Genomic DNA, 16,382 nt, shown 5'->3' on the forward strand with positions numbered 1-16,382 from the left:
AATATATAATTGATAATATATCAACCGCAAATGTCTTTCACAGTAGGAGAGGGAAAAGCAATACCTATCCAAACTCTGTTGCGCGAGCAAAACTCATGTGACCACTTGACGTGATGTTATCGTTCTGGCTCATTTTTCAAAACAAAAGCCTGAAACTATGTCTGAAGACTGTTGACACCTTGAGGAAGCGATAGGAAAGGGAATCTGGTTCATATCCCTTTAAATGGAGCAAAGGGAGGCTATGGAACATGGAATTTTCAAAATCGAAGCTACTTCCTGCTTTGATTTTCCTCAGGGTTTCGCCTGCAATATCAGTTCTGTTATACTCACAGACAATTTTTTTGTGTTTTTTTTGTTGTTGAATTTTACCCCTTTTTCTCACCAATTTCGTGGTATCCAATTGTTTTAGTAGCTACTATCTTGTCTCATCGCTACAACTCCCGTACGGGCTCGGGAGAGACTAAGGTTGAAAGTCATGCGTCCTCCGATACACAACCCAGCCAAGCCGCACTGCTTCTTAACACAGCGCGCATCCAACCCGGAAGCCAGCCACACCAATGTGTCGGAGTAAAACACTGTGCACCTGGCAACCTTGGTTAGCACGCACTGCGCCCACCCCGCCACAGGATGTTAGTAAATAAATAATTAAGCCAATTTGTGCATCGATTCATCACTTAGGTTATGGTTCGTGCAGATTTACGAAATCAACGACGTTCAGAATGAGACTGATATGAGGAAATTATTGATTGATGACTGGTATGATATCGATATATTCTTGAGTTCATTCGGGAAATGGTAACTGATTGATTAAATGAATCAGTTAAATAAATCTCGTGGGCCCCAAATTCCTAATGAGTTAATTGTTACATGATTAATTTTGTTGAGTAATAATTAAATGTAGTAATTATTCAATGACTTGCAGTCATCACATTAATGATAGTCATGTCATGACAGAACTGAAGATGTTGGTTGTTCAAGGTAATTATGTTGTCTTGACATTATAATAGACATCTTTGTCTGACATTATGGTGGATGTGATGTACAGTACCAGTCAAAAGTTTGGACACACCTACTCATTTGAAGGTTTTTCTATATTTTTACTGTTTTCTACATTGTAGAATAATAGTGAAGACATCAAAACTATGAAATAACACATATGAAATCACGTTGTAACCAAAAAAGTGTTAAAAAAATCTAAATATATTTTAGATATGAGATTCTTCAAAGTTGCCACCCTTTGCCTTGATGACAGCTTTGCCCACTCTTGGCGTTCTCTCAAACATCTTCACCTGGAATGCTTTTCCAACAGTCTTGAAGGAGTTCCCACACTTGTTGGCTGCTTTTCCTTCACTCTGCAGTCCAACTCATCCCAAACCATCTCAATTAGGTTGAACTCGGGTGATTGTGGAGGCCAGGTCATCTGATGCAGCACTCCATCACTCTCCTTGGTCAAATAGCCCTTACACAGCCTGGAGGTGTGTTGGGTCATTGTCCTGTTGACAAACGACTTATTGTCCCACTAAGCGCAAACCAGATGGGATGACATATCTCTGCAGAATGCTGTGATAACCATGCTGGTTAAGTGTGCCTTGAATTCTAAATAAATCACTGACAGTGTCACCAGCAAAGCACCCCTACACCATCACACCTCCTCTTCCTTGCTTCACGGTGGGAACCACACTTGCGAAGATCATCTGTTCACCTACTCTGTGTCTCATAAAGACAGTGGTTAGAACCAAAAATCTCACATTTGGACTCATCATACCAAAGGACAGATTTCCACTGGCCTAATGTCCATTGCTAGTGTTTCTTGGCCCAAGTAAGTCTCTTATTCTTATTGGTGTCCTTTAGTAGTGGTTTCTTTGCAGCCATTCGACCATGAAGGCCTGATTCACTCAGTCTCCTCTGAACAGTTGATATTGAGATGTGTCTGTTACATGAACTCTGTGAAGCATTTATTTGAGCTACAATCTGAGGTGCAGTTAACTCTAATGAACGTATCCTCTGCAGCAGAGGTAACTCTGGGTCTTCCTTGCCTGTGGCGGTCCTCATGAGAGCCAGTTTCATCATAGCGGTTGATGGTTTTTGCAACTGCACTTGAAGAAACTTTCAAAGTACTTGAAATTTCCGCATTGACTGACCTTCCTTTCTTAAAGTAATGATGGACTGTCGTTTCTCTTTGTTATTTGAGCTGTTCTTGCCATAATATGGGCTTAGCCTTATTTGGTAAAATACCATCTTCTGTATAAATCAAATCAAATCAAATTTTATTTGTCACATACACATGGTTAGCAGATGTTAATGCGAGTGTAGCGAAATGCTTGTGCTTCTAGTTCCGACAATGCAGTAATAACCAACAAGTAATCTAACTAACAATTCCAAAACTACTGTCTTATACACAGTGTAAGGGGATAAAGAATATGTACATAAGGATATATGAATGAGTGATGGTACAGAGCAGCATAGGCAGGATACAGTAGATGCATGAGTACAGTATATACATGAGGTGAGTATGTAAACAAAGTGGCATAGTTAAAGTGGCTAGTGATACATGTATTACATAAGGATGCAGTCGATGATATAGAGTACAGTATATACGTATGCATATGAGATGAATAATGTAGGGTAAGTAACATTATATAAGGTAGCATTGTTTAAAGTGGCTAGTGATATATTTACATCATTTCCCATCAATTCCCATTATTAAAGTGGCTGGAGTTGAGTCAGTGTCAGTGTCAGTGTGTTGGCAGCAGCCACTCAATGTTAGTGGTGGCTGTTTAACAGTCTGATGGCCTTGAGATAGAAGCTGTTTTTCAGTCTCTCGGTCCCAGCTTTGATGCACCTGTACTGACCTCACCTTCTGGATGATAGCGGGGTGAACAGGCAGTGGCTCGGGTGGTTGATGTCCTTGATGATCTTTATGGCCTTCCTGTAACATCGGGTGGTGTAGGTGTCCTGGAGGGCAGGTAGTTTGCCCCCGGTGATGCGTTGTGCAGACCTCACTACCCTCTGGAGAGCCTTACGGTTGTGGGCGGAGCAGTTGCCGTACCAGGCGGTGATACAGCCCGCCAGGATGCTCTCGATTGTGCATCTGTAGAAGTTTGTGAGTGCTTTTGGTGACAAACCGAATTTCTTCAGCCTTCTTCACGATGCTGCCTGTGTGAGTGGACCAATTCAGTTTGTCTGTGATGTGTATGCCGAGGAACTTAAAACTTGCTACCCTCTCCACTACTGTTCCATCGATGTGGATAGGGGGGTGTTCCCTCTGCTGTTTCCTGAAGTCCACAATCATCTCCTTAGTTTTGTTGACGTTGAGTGTGAGGTTATTTTCCTGACACCACACTCCGAGGGCCCTCACCTCCTCCCTGTAGGCCGTCTCGTCGTTGTTGGTAATCAAGCCTACCACTGTTGTGTCGTCCGCAAACTTGATGATTGAGTTGGAGGCGTGCGTGGCCACGCAGTCGTGGGTGAACAGGGAGTACAGGAGAGGGCTCAGAACGCACCCTTGTGGGGCCCCAGTGTTGAGGATCAGCGGGGTGGAGATGTTGTTGCCTACCCTCACCACCTGGGGGCGGCCCGTCAGGAAGTCCAGTACCCAGTTGCACAGGGCGGGGTCGAGACCCAGGGTCTCGAGCTTAATGACGAGCTTGGAGGGTACTATGGTGTTGAATGCTGAGCTGTAGTCGATGAACAGCATTCTCACATAGGTATTCCTCTTTTCCAGATGGGTTAGGGCAGTGTGCAGTGTGGTTGAGATTGCATCGTCTGTGGACCTATTTGGGCGGTAAGCAAATTGGAGTGGGTCTAGGGTGTCGGGTAGGGTGGAGGTGATATGGTCCTTGACTAGTCTCTCAAAGCACTTCATGATGACGGAAGTGAGTGCTACGGGGCGGTAGTCGTTTAGCTCAGTTACCTTAGCTTTCTTGGGAACAGGAACAATGGTGGCCCTCTTGAAGCATGTGGGAACAGCAGACTGGTATAGGGATTGATTGAATATGTCCGTAAACACACCGGCCAGCTGGTCTGCGCATGCTCTGAGGGCGCGGCTGGGGATGCCGTCTGGGCCTGCAGCCTTGCGAGGGTTAACACGTTTAAATGTCTTACTCACCTCGGCTGCAGTGAAGGAGAGGCCGCATGTTTTCGTTGCAGGCCGTGTCAGTGGCACTGTATTGTCCTCAAAGCGGGCAAAAAAGTTAGTTAGTCTGCCTGGGAGCAGGACATCCTGGTCCGTGACTGGGCTGGATTTCTTCTTGTAGTCCGTGATTGACTGTAGACCCTGCCACATGCCTCTTGTGTCTGAGCCGTTGAATTGAGATTCTACTTTGTCTCTGTACTGACGCTTAGCTTGTTTGATAGCCTTGCGGAGGGAATAGCTGCACTGTTTGTATTCGGTCATGTTACCAGTCACCTTGCCCTGATTAAAAGCAGTGGTTCGCGCTTTCAGTTTCACGCGAATGCTGCCATCAATCCACGGTTTCTGGTTAGGGAATGTTTTAATCGTTGCTATGGGAACGACATCTTCAACGCACGTTCTAATGAACTCGCACACCGAATCAGCGTATTCGTCAATATTGTTATCTGACGCAATACGAAACATGTCCCAGTCCACGTGATGGAAGCAGTCTTGGAGTGTGGAGTCAGCTTGGTCGGACCAGCGTTGGACAGACCTCAGCATGGGAGCCTCTTGTTTTAGTTTCTGTTAGGCAGGGATCAACAAAATGGAGTCGTGGTCAGCTTTTCCGAAAGGAGGGCGGGGCAGGGCCTTATATGCGTCGCGGAAGTTAGAGTAACAATGATCCAAGGTTTTTCCACCCCTGGTTGCGCAATCGATATGCTGATAAAATTTTGGGAGTCTTGTTTTCAGATTAGCCTTGTTAAAATCCCCAGCAACAATGAATGCAGCCTCCGGATAAATGGATTCCAGTTTGCAAAGAGTCAAATAAAGTTCGTTCAGAGCCATCGATGTGTCTGCTTGGGGGGGGATATATACGGCTGTGATTAAAATCGAAGAGAATTCTCTTGGTAGATAATGCGGTCTACATTTGATTGTGAGGAAATCTAAATCAGGTGAACAGAAGGATTTGAGTTCCTGTATGTTTCTTTCATCACACCATGTCTCGTTAGTCATAAGGCATACGCCCCCGCCCCTCTTCTTACCAGAAAGATGTTTGTTTCTGTCTGCGTGATGCGTGGAGAAACCCGCTGGCTGCACCGCCCCCGATAGCGTCTCTCCAGTGAGCCATGTTTCCGTGAAGCAAAGAACGTTACAGTCTCTGATGTCCCTCTGGAATGCTACCCTTGCTCGGATTTCATCAACCTTGTTGTCAAGAGACTGGACATTGGCGAGAAGGATGCTAGGGAGTGGTGCACGATGTGTACGTCTCCGGAGTCTGACCAGAAGACCGCCTCGTTTCCCTCTTTTTCGGAGTCGTTTTTTTTGGGTCGCTGCATGGGATCCACTCCGTTGTCCTGGGTGAAAGGCAGAACACAGGATCCGCGTCGCGAAAAACATATTCTTGGTCGTACTGATGGTGAGTTGACGCTGATCTTATATTCAGTAGTTCTTCTCGACTGTATGTAATGAAACCTAAGATGACCTGGGGTACTAATGTAAGAAATAACACGTAAAAAAACAAAACACTGCATAGTTTCCTAGGAACGCGAAGCAAGGCGGCCATCTCTGTCGGCGCCGGAAGTTATACCACCCCAACCTTGTCACAACACAACTGATTGGCTCAAACGCATTAAGAAGGAAAGAAATTCCACTATATAACTTTTAACAAGGCACACCTGTTAATTGAAATGCATTCCACGTGACTTCCTCTTGAAGCTGGTTGAGAGAATGCCTAGAGTCTGCAAAGCTGTCATTAAGGCAAAGGGTGGCTACTTTGAAGAATCTCAAATATAAAATATATTTTTTATATTTGTTTAACATGATTATATTTGTGCTATTTCATAGTTTTGATGTCTTCACTATTATTCTACAATGTAGAAAATACTACAAATTAAGAAAAACCTTTGAATGAGTAGGTGTTTCCAAACTTTTGACTGGTACTGTATGTGTACAGTATCCTCAAGTCAAGATGTGTGTCTGTCTGTCTCTCTGTGTCTTTTCGTGTCTCTGCACGTGTGTGTGTCAGCGAGTAAGCAGCGTGTGTCAAGTGAAGCCAGCCCCTACACTGAGGAGCTGAAGCTGGCGGTTACCTGGAACAGAGTGGACATCGCCAAGAGTGAGCTCTTCAATGGAGACATCCACTGGAGGGTGAGACACTCATGTTCCCAATCAACCCCTAGACCCTAAGCCAGGATTCCCCAACTGGCTGCACGCGGTCTGAATTCCCAAAGTTTTTTGGGGGGACAAAATAGACTCAAAACACCAGGAAATCAGCTCCAAGTGATATTAATTTAAGAAAGGTGATCCCAAGTATTCCACACATAATGGAGAGAAACGTGATTGTATACAAATGTAAGCAAAGTTTTATATTATTATGTTGTAGTCAAACATTATATCTGTTTGGGCTTCTTGTGGTCAATTTTCCATCTACAAATTATTTATAATTATATTCTGGCCCCCTGACCATCTGCTCAAGAAAATAATTGTTGAATGGCTGAATCTAGTTGTTGATCCCTCGTTTAGGCCCAATGCACTATTGTGAAAATTCCACCAAGCCTATCAGAGGTCTAGGAGGATTGGGAAATGGAGGGGATCAAATCGGGACAGGGTTTCACTTAAAAAAATAAAATACATTCTCCACAGAGAACTTAGTAGTAGATCATTTCTCTCTTCCAGCCACACAGCCACGAGAGATTAACAACTTTAAAATTGATGTGTGAATGCTGATCTTCTGTGCGCGAGCACTGTTTTACAAGTGGCGTGTGAGTCTGGATTGTCGAGAGAAATAATACACTACTTTAGCCACAAAGGCTTTGGGAGACCCAGCCTGTTCCATCTATACAGCAGCTGTCAAAGACCTGTTCCATCAGATTCAAGTTTTATGTGCCATTTCATTGTAGGTTTGTACATACACTGAGTATACAAAACATTAAGAACACCTACTCTTTCCATGACATAGACTGACCAGGTAAATCCAGGTGAAAGCTGTGATCCCTTATTGTCACTTGTTAAATCCACTTCCGTTAGTGTAGATGAAGGGAAGACAATTGAGACATGGATTGTGTATGTTTGCCATTCAGAGGATGAATTGGCAAGAGAAAAGATTTGTGTCTTTGAACAGGGTTTGATAGTAGGTGCCAGGCACATCGGTTTTTGTCAAGAACTGCAACGCTGCTGGGTTTTTCATGCTTAACAGTTTCCTGTGTGTATCAAGAATGGTCTACCACCCAAAGGATATCCAGCCAACTTGACACAACTGTGGGAAGTATTGGAGTCAACATGAGCAGCATCCCTGTGGAACTCTTTCGACATCTTGTAGAGTACATGCCGGATTAATTAAGGCTGTTCTATGTGAGGGGGGGGGGCAGTGGCCCAATGCTCTATCCACTAGGCTACCTGCCGCCCATTGGTATCACGTGGAAGAAAACAAGGGAGGGACTACCTGAAATTGTACAATAAGAAACACACATTTTTGTTCTGTTACCTCTCACCTTTGACCTCTCAACCTCCCTAACCCCCCTGCAGTACCAGGACTTGGAGGACTCCATGACGGACGCGTTGGTCAACGACAAGCCACAATTCGTGCGCCTCTTCACCGAGAACGGACTCAACATCCTAGACTACCTGACCTATGGGCGGCTGGAGAGCCTCTACCGCTCGGTGGCCGACAGCTCTCTAGCCTACGTCCTGCTGCAGCGCCGCCTAGGGGAGCGCCAGGGTATGACAGGCTCGCAGGCCATGCTGCCGGATGTCTCTCCCACCAAAGGGTCTGGTGGGCCGCCAGGGGGGCGGCGGCCTGCGAATAAGTTCAGTTTATTTGAGGTAAGAGATGTTTTTAGTAAATTTTTATAAAATGTACTCATTTCAAGTACACTACATATACAGTGCATTCAGAAAGTATTAACTTTTTACACATTTTGTTACAGCCTTATTCTAAAATGGATTCAATAGTTTTTTCCCCCTCATCAATCTACACACAATACCCCATAATGAAAAAGCAAAAACAGATTAAGACATTTTTGCAAGTTTATTAAAAACAATAACATTGACATAAGTATTCAGACCTTTTACTCAGTACTTTGCTGAAGCACCTTTAGCAGCGATTACAGCCTCGATTCTTCTTGGGTATGTCGCTTCAAGCTTGACACACCTTTATTGGGGGAGTTTCTCCCGTTCTTCTCTGCAGATCCTCTCAAGCTCTGTCAGGTTGGATGGGGAGCGTCGCTGCACAGCTATTTTCAGGTCTCTCTAGAGATGTTCGATCGGGTTCAAGTCCGGGCTCTGGCTGTGCTCCTCAAGTACATTCAGAGACTTGTCCCGAAGGTGAATCTTCGCCCCAGTCTGAGGTCCTGAGCGCTCTGGAGCAGGTTTTCATCAAGGATCTCTCTGTACTTTACTCCGTTCATCTTTCCCTCGATACTGCCTTGTCTCCTAGGCCCTGCCGCTGAAAAACATCCCCACAGCATGATGCTGCCACCACCATGCTTCACCGGTAGGGATGGTGCCAGGTTTCCTCCAGACGTGACGCTTGGCATTCAGGCCAAAGAGTTCCATCTTGGTTTCATCAGACCAGAGAATCTTGTTTCTCATGTTCTGTTAGTTTTTAGGTGCCTTTTGGCAAACTCCAAGCAGGCTGTCATGTGCCTTTTAGGAGTGGCTTCCGTCTGGCCACTCTTCCATAAAGGCCTTATTGGTGGAGTGCTGCAGAGATGGTTGTCCTTCTGGAAGTTTCTCCCATCTCCACAGACGACCTCTGGAGCTTTGCCAGAGTTACTATCAGGTTGTTGTTAACCTCCTTAACCAAGGGCCTTCTCCCCCGATTTCTCAGTTTGGCTGGGCGGCCAAGTCTAGGAAAAGTATTGGTGGTTCCAAACTTCTTTCATTTAAAAATTATGTAGGCCACTGTGTTCTTGGGGACATTTTTTGGTACCCTTCCTCAGATCTGTGCCTCGACACAATCCTCTCTCAGCGCTCTATGGAGAATTCCTTCAACCTCATGGCTTGGTTTTTTCTCTAATGTGCACTGTCAACTGTGGGACCTTATATAGACAGGAGTGTGCCCTTCCAAATCATGTCCAATCAATTTAATTTACCACAGGTGGACTCCAATCAAGTTGTAGAAACATCTCAAGGATGATCAATGGAAACAGGATGCACATGAGTTCAATTTTGAGTCTCATAGCAAAGGGTCTGAATACTTAAATAAGGTATTTCTGTTATTTTATTTAATGAATTTGCAGAAAATGTCTAAAATCCTAGTTTCACTTTGTCATTATGGGGTATTGTGTGCAGATTGATGAGAAACATTTTAGATTAAGGCTGTAACCGAAAATAATTATTTCCGAATGCTCTGTATACAAATGTATGTGGACACCCCTTCAAATTAGTGGATTCGGCTGTTTCAGCCACACCTGTTGATGACAGGTGTATAAAATTGAGCATACAGCCATGAAATCTCCATAGACAAACATTGGCAGTAGAATGGCCTTACTGTGGAGCTCAGTGACTTTCAAGATGCCAACGAGTCATATTGTCACATTTCTGCCCTACTAGAGATGCCCCGGTAAACTGTAAGTGCTGAAGTGGAAACATCTAGTAGCAACAACGCCTCAGCCACGAAGTGGAAGGCCACACAAGCTCACAGAATGGGACCGCCGAGTGCTGACGCGTGCTGCACGTAAAAATTGTCTGTCCTCGGTTGCAACATTCACTACCAAGTTCCAAACTCACCTGGAGCTTAATGAAATGGGTTTCCATGGCCAAGCAGCCGCACTCATGCCTAAGATCACCATGTGTAATGCCAAGCGTCCGCTGGAGTGATGTAAAGCTCGACTCTATTGGACTCAGGAGCAGTGGAAACGCGTGCTCTGGAGTGATGAATCACGCTTCACCATCTGGGAGTCTGACAGACATCTGGTTTTGGCGAATGCCAGGACAACACAACCTGCCCCAATGCATAGTGCCAAATGTAACGTTTGGTGGAGGAAGAATAATGGTCTGGGGCTGTTTTTCATGGTTCGGGCTAGGCCCCTTAGTTCCAGTGAAGGGAAATCTTAACGCTGCAGCATACATTGACATTCGATTATGTGCCTCCAACTTTGTGGTGACAGTTTGGGGAAGGCCCTTTCCTGTTTCAGCATGACAATGCCCTTGTGCACAAAGCTAGGTCCATACAGAAATGGTTTGTCGAGATCTGTGTGGAAGAAGTTGACTGGCCTGCACAGAGCCCTGACCTCAAGCCCATCAAACACCTTTGGTATGAATTGGAATGCTGACTGTGAGCCAGGGCTAATCGCCCAACATCAGCGCCCCGACTTTACTAATGCTCATGGCTGAATGGAAACCAGTCCCTGCATCAATATTCCAACATCTAGTGGAAAGCCTTCCCAGAAGAGTGGAGGCTGTTATAGCAGCAAAGGGGGGGCCAACTCCATATTAATGCCAATGATTCCCCCTCTATCTTCTCCACCACCATGTTCTCTCTCCCTTTCTTCTCAGGTGTCGAGAGTCCTGGAGGACTTGATGGGGGATGTGTGTCAGCCATTTTACCACTCACCACTGGAATTGGAGAACATCTCCTCCCAGAGAAAGGCTCTCAGGGTACTCTCAATAACATAGATTTTCCTTTGTCTTTCTTTCCTTTTGCATAGTTTATTTTTCTTCATTTCCCTCAATTTTCTCCTTGTATTCACTCTTTGTGGGCTTTGTACTTTGATACGTGTAAATTCAATTGCATATTTGGTCCAAGATACTTAACTTCTTTATTGGAACCCAATCATCTCTCTCTCTCTCTCTCTCTCTCTCTCTCTCCCCCTCTCGCCATCCCCATCACCCTTTCTCTCAGCGTGTGAGTAAGCTGTTGCGGGGTGACTGTGTGTACCAGGACAGGCGCTGTCTCTTTCCCTGGGCTAGTCTCTTCGTCTGGGCTGTGCTGCAGAACCGCAAAGACATGGCCGTCTTCTTCTGGGAGATGGCAGGCGAGTCGGTCCTCAGTGCTCTGAGCGGCTGTAAGATCCTACGGGAGCTGTCCAAGCTGGAGAGCGAGACGGAGACCAAGCTGGCCATGAAGGAGCTAGCGCAGAGGTTTGAGAACCTGGCTCACGGTGAGACGAGAGGATACCTTTTTTTAATAGAAACATGAAAAGTGATAATGGAGAAGGTGTTATTTCATCATTTCATAAAGGTTGAAAAGCGGAAAACAGTGCAGAGCCTGGTGAAGTGGTAACACTCCTCGCTCTCATCTCACATGCGACTCCCCGCCGGAGACCAGGGGCTCTATTTTAACAACCCTAACGCAATGGTAAATCTAAGCGCTGTTGGTGGCGCTTTACTGTAGGTTCGGGGCTATGCCAGAAATATTGTTGCTATTTTCACAATCATAATTCTGCTCGCAGTTGCTGAAGGTGGCGCGAAAGGGCTGGGTTTTGATGAATAAACTATTTGTGGGTGTGTCGTGGCTTGGCCCCTCACTGGCCAATCAGAACCTGCTCCATGGCTAAATAATGTGGTTGCTTCAAGTTTGTATTTACGGTCTTTCATGTATTGCGTTGTCATCAACTCTAATTCGAATGTTAGTCTGTTATAGCCTAGTTCGTTAAATAGCCTGCCCCATATTTACAAAACATATTGAACATGTTTGCAGTCCACGTTGTAATTGCATTGCTTCAATTTGGAAATACATTGTTAAACATATGCTATAGCATTCGCACTGATACATGGGCTAGGCCAACTGTAAATTGCAGCCTAAAAAGACTATGTATAATTTGAATCAAATTCTAATAAAAACAAAATAAAAACTTGTTTTAAATAGGCTAAATACAGTTACAGACACCATAAATGTTCGCTGTGGGCGTATAACTCAGACAAGGCAACTTAGACTATGGAGGGTTTTACGTATATCCTAACTTTTCACAGGAGCTAGATAAAGATCCAATATAAAGAGAAAGGATAAATGTCTAATGACAATAATTGTTCCCTATGGGCATATAATTCAGACAAGGAAACTTGCTCCCAAATATAATATTTTATAAACATTGGAACCATCTTACAGATCGCATACACACTTCTCCAAAAGTTTTTGGGGGATTTAGATTTTTTTGAATCATGTTCGGTTTTAATAACATTTTAAAAACAACAAATGTCAAATCTAATGATATCATAAAATTGCTGTTGAACCAGCCTTCGTTATACTAGGCCTAAGGTAAAGATGGGATTGGATTTTGAACATATAAAATGGAAAACAAACCGATATTTTGGTTCACCGATATTCACAGAGGTTCTCATCTCTTGTCATGATGGGCATGGACACATGTAGCCTATATCATGGAGGGGATTTCACACATGTCCAAAACCGGATCTGCATCGCTAAAATAATGTAGACCTTTAAATCCGTCTCTGTAGATGTATTCAGTAAGTGTTACCAGAGCAGTGAGAGTCGCTCCTTCACCCTGCTGATCAGGAAGTCTCCCGTATGGGGAGGGACCACCTGTCTAAAGATGGGCATGGCCGCCGACGCCCGCCTCTTCTTCAGCCACGATGGAGTACAGGTCTGTCTGTGTCTGTCTGTCTGGCTGGCTGGCCTATTCTGCCTTCTAATTAAACAAAACATTTCAACTAGTGTATTCTTTTCACCGTCTGTAATCAGACGTCGCTGATAATCACTGCGTCTTGGATGCTCCAGTGCATAGGATGTAACCATGTACATTTGAAGTTGTATACAGGAGCATAACATGACATCATAGGCTACAATAGATTGAATAAATTGCAAACCTCGACATCTCTATGTGCCTCCACCCCAGTCTCTCCTGTCTCAGATCTGGTGGGGGGATATGAAGAGGAGCACGGAGGTGTGGAAACTCCTCCTCACCTTCTTCTGTCCCGTTCTGATGTACACCCAGCTCATCTCCTTCAGGTACCTTTAGTACCTCCTCCACATCCACCTCTGTCTGGGAGTGTCTGTTTTCTAGTCCTTGATTAAAAGTGAATATCAATTTGTGTATGGAAACTCTTTCTTTCTGTGTGCTTTTCTTTCTGCTTCTCCCTCTTATCACTAGCAATGTGTGGGATTAAGTCGCTGATTACGTAAATCATGTATTGATGTCAAAGGTTAGGATTTGGCCCTCAGTACCTTAGTTTCAATGTTATTTATCCTTTAAACTTTGTCTTTCACAGGGAATTGGAGGAGCCGGGGAAGCCTGATGAGGTTGCACAGGGTAGAGACAATGACAGCCTTTATGGAGAAACAATTTTCTCCTTCTCTGACATCAAGCACATGTAACTCTCCCTCTAAAAACGCATTTACATTGTAGTGTGTGTGTGTTAAATTGTGTACATACTGTATGTCTCACCACGTTTGCGTACTTGTCTGTGTTGTGTGCACCTGTTATGTGTTTGCATGTAAATATACCTACTATAACATTTGGTAATATGCAAGTATGCAGTGTTTTCCACTAGTGCCGGTTGTTGGCTATACAGCTGATTAGACTAATTTTCAGCCGGCTACTTTTTCCACTTAAATTAATTAGGCTACTTTTCAATTCACTAGTCAGAAAAAGTTTTGCGGAGCCCTCTCCCGCTAGAATGAACAATATGTGTCTAATAGCTCCCGAGTGGTGCAGCAGTCTAAGGCACTGCATCGTAGTGCAAGAGGTGTCACTACAGTCCCTGGGTCAAATCCAGGCTGTATCACATCCGGACGTGATTGGGAGTCCCATAGGGCAGTGCACAATTGGCCCAGCGTCGTCCGGGTTTGGGCGGGGTAGGCCGTCATTGTAAATAAGAATTTGTTCTTAACTGACTTGCCTAGTTAAATAAATAACAAAATTGCGATCTATTGATAGGACAGGTGCCTGTCAGTCACAAAGTGAGCGATTACAGGGAAACACTACTGGTTTGACAGTCTGCTCTCACTGGGCACACACTGCTTTAATCAACTTTGTTGCCATCAACTTTGAACCAACATGGAATAGACGTTGAATTGATGTCTGTGCCCAGTATGCAGTCTGTCCCGCCTCCCGGTACCTGGTAACCTGTTGTGTGTGCTGTGGTTGCAGTCAAAATTCTTTACATGGAGGGAGAGAGCATGAATTTGCACGTCCCATATAATTTGAGTGAATTTGTATGTCCCATATAATGTGGTAACGATGAGCCTACTGGCCCGACCGGCCAATTGATAAAAAAGTTAACATTGAACCCTGGCGTGTTTCATATGCAGCCATGGAGGGGTGGCACATATGCTCTTTACACTGCTTTGATTGACGAACAGCAAGCTTGACTCATTTCTTCTAAAAGTTGTCGAACTGACTGAATAAAGTCGATCTCATCCTTGCCATTCATAAATCATACAACGCAGTTATATGTCCATGGTATCGCATCAGGACAAGTGAACTAAGATGTAGTTTGTATTTTTGATATACAGTGCCTATAGAAAGTCTACACCCCTTTAATTTTTTCAAAACATTTTGCTGCCTTAAAATATTTTTTTTCTCTACAAATCTACACAACCTGAAAGAAAGTTATAGAACCCCGCCCCCCTGAAATATCAATAATTCTCCACCCCTCTGAGTTAACATTTGGTGAAAGCACCTTTGGCATCCAGTACAGCTGTGAATCATTTTCATTAAGATTCTACCAACTTTACAAGTCTTAGGGTAATATATCCAACGTTTTTGTCAAAAAATTGCTCAGCCTCAGTAAATTTGTATGGGGATCAAGTCAAACTTGATTTATTTGTCACATGTGTAGACTGAGACCACACCCCTCAGGAACACTCAACACCTCTTGGAAAGCCATTCTGGTGTGTATTTTACATAACAACTTGTGTAATTGTACCGAAGAAAAATAAAACCCTTCTGAGAGTTAGGTTTTCAGAACATTGTCCTCTAACATTTTACCTGGGCTTTGCTCCTTTCATATTTATTTTATCCTAACAAACTCCCAAGTCCCTGTCGGTGACAAGCATACTCAATAACATGATGCTTCCACCACAGCTGTTTTTTATCCAAAACTAACAATACACTGTATTAATATAGTTTCATTAATTTAAAAACAGTACCACAACAAATTCAATAAAGTATTCAATATTTTCGCTGTGAGTTTCGGATGGAAACAAGGCATTAGAATGTACCAAAGGATAGCAAAATGCAAAAAACTTGTTCTGTAAAAATCAAATGGGCACATTTTTCTATTTGGCTGGCTACTCCATGTGCTTGTGGAAAACACTGGGTATGTGAATGGACATCAATGTAATGCCTCATTGCAATATTATATTTTTACTTCAGTGAACATCATACACAGGGTCCTAATAGTCCCAGATATCATCTAAAAGGTGAGTAAAATAATATGTTCCCTCATATCTCCTTTTCCCTATTTCCTATTTTATGTCCCTCACTTCTTTTTAGTTGAAGATAGAGCTCCATACACTGCAAATCTACCAAGCCATACAAACCCATCAAGTCATAGGTTCTTAATTGCCACATTTCATCAGCATACTTCAGTTCAGAATGTTGTCTAGCAGGTTTCAACATTCTGCATCATGCTATTATCGATTTTGTGCTTCATGAATGTTTCAAGTTTATCTAAAGTTCTAGTCTTAAAGAGTCTGTTATATGCCAGAAACAGGTCTATTGGTTTTGTAATGCAGTACAGGATATAAATGTATGTGTACATTATTACTTTATGTAAATTAGTGTGCAGTAGTTCGTGTTTATATGTACATCTTTCTCTGTTTCTTCAGGCACGCCCGACACCCTACCTAAACGGCCTTTTGTGGTATCCCGATGGCGGCAGTTTTGGTTCGCACCCGTCACTTCCTTTTTAGGCAACGTTCTGATGTACTTCCTGTTCCTTCTGCTGTTTGCCTACGTGCTATTGGTGGACTTTAAGCCGCCACCCCCGCGAGGCCCCGCTTTCGCCGAGTGTGTGTTGTACTTCTGGGTGTTCACCATCGTCTGTGAGGAGATCCGAGAGGTGGGAAGAGAAAGATGATTGAAGGAAGTGTTTCTCAATCCTGGTCTTGGGAGACCCAAAGGGGAGCACGTTTTTGTTTTTGCCCTTGCAGCACTATCACACTTGTTTCAACAAATCAACTCATCATCAAGCCTATAGTTGAATCAGGTGTCTTAGTGCTAGGGCAAAAACTAAAATGTGCACCCCTTTCAGTCACCAGGACCAGGATTGGGTCTCTAGGACCAGGATATACTTCATTCATATTGCCCCTACATAAGAAAATACCCTGCAGTTGGCGCCAAAGGCAAAACCCCTAACTTAT

General features: G+C 43.9%; 1 protein-coding gene across 1 annotated transcript in view; it reads left to right on the plus strand.

Moving 5' to 3' along the window:
* The window catches only part of LOC139368296 (transient receptor potential cation channel subfamily M member 4-like), a 101,036-nt gene that overhangs the window by 36,030 nt on the left and 48,624 nt on the right, over positions 1-16,382 (plus strand). Inside the window, exons 10-18 of the mRNA XM_071107043.1 lie at positions 6,141-6,262; positions 7,640-7,936; positions 10,613-10,714; positions 10,959-11,217; positions 12,515-12,660; positions 12,913-13,025; positions 13,286-13,387; positions 15,394-15,440; positions 15,849-16,081. Of these exons, the coding sequence (XP_070963144.1) occupies positions 6,141-6,262; positions 7,640-7,936; positions 10,613-10,714; positions 10,959-11,217; positions 12,515-12,660; positions 12,913-13,025; positions 13,286-13,387; positions 15,394-15,440; positions 15,849-16,081 (1,421 nt within the window). The remainder of the gene's footprint in view (positions 1-6,140; positions 6,263-7,639; positions 7,937-10,612; positions 10,715-10,958; positions 11,218-12,514; positions 12,661-12,912; positions 13,026-13,285; positions 13,388-15,393; positions 15,441-15,848; positions 16,082-16,382) is intronic.

Source organism: Oncorhynchus clarkii, chromosome 16 (genome assembly GCF_045791955.1).
Source record: "Oncorhynchus clarkii lewisi isolate Uvic-CL-2024 chromosome 16, UVic_Ocla_1.0, whole genome shotgun sequence".
Classification (NCBI taxonomy): domain Eukaryota; kingdom Metazoa; phylum Chordata; class Actinopteri; order Salmoniformes; family Salmonidae; genus Oncorhynchus; species Oncorhynchus clarkii.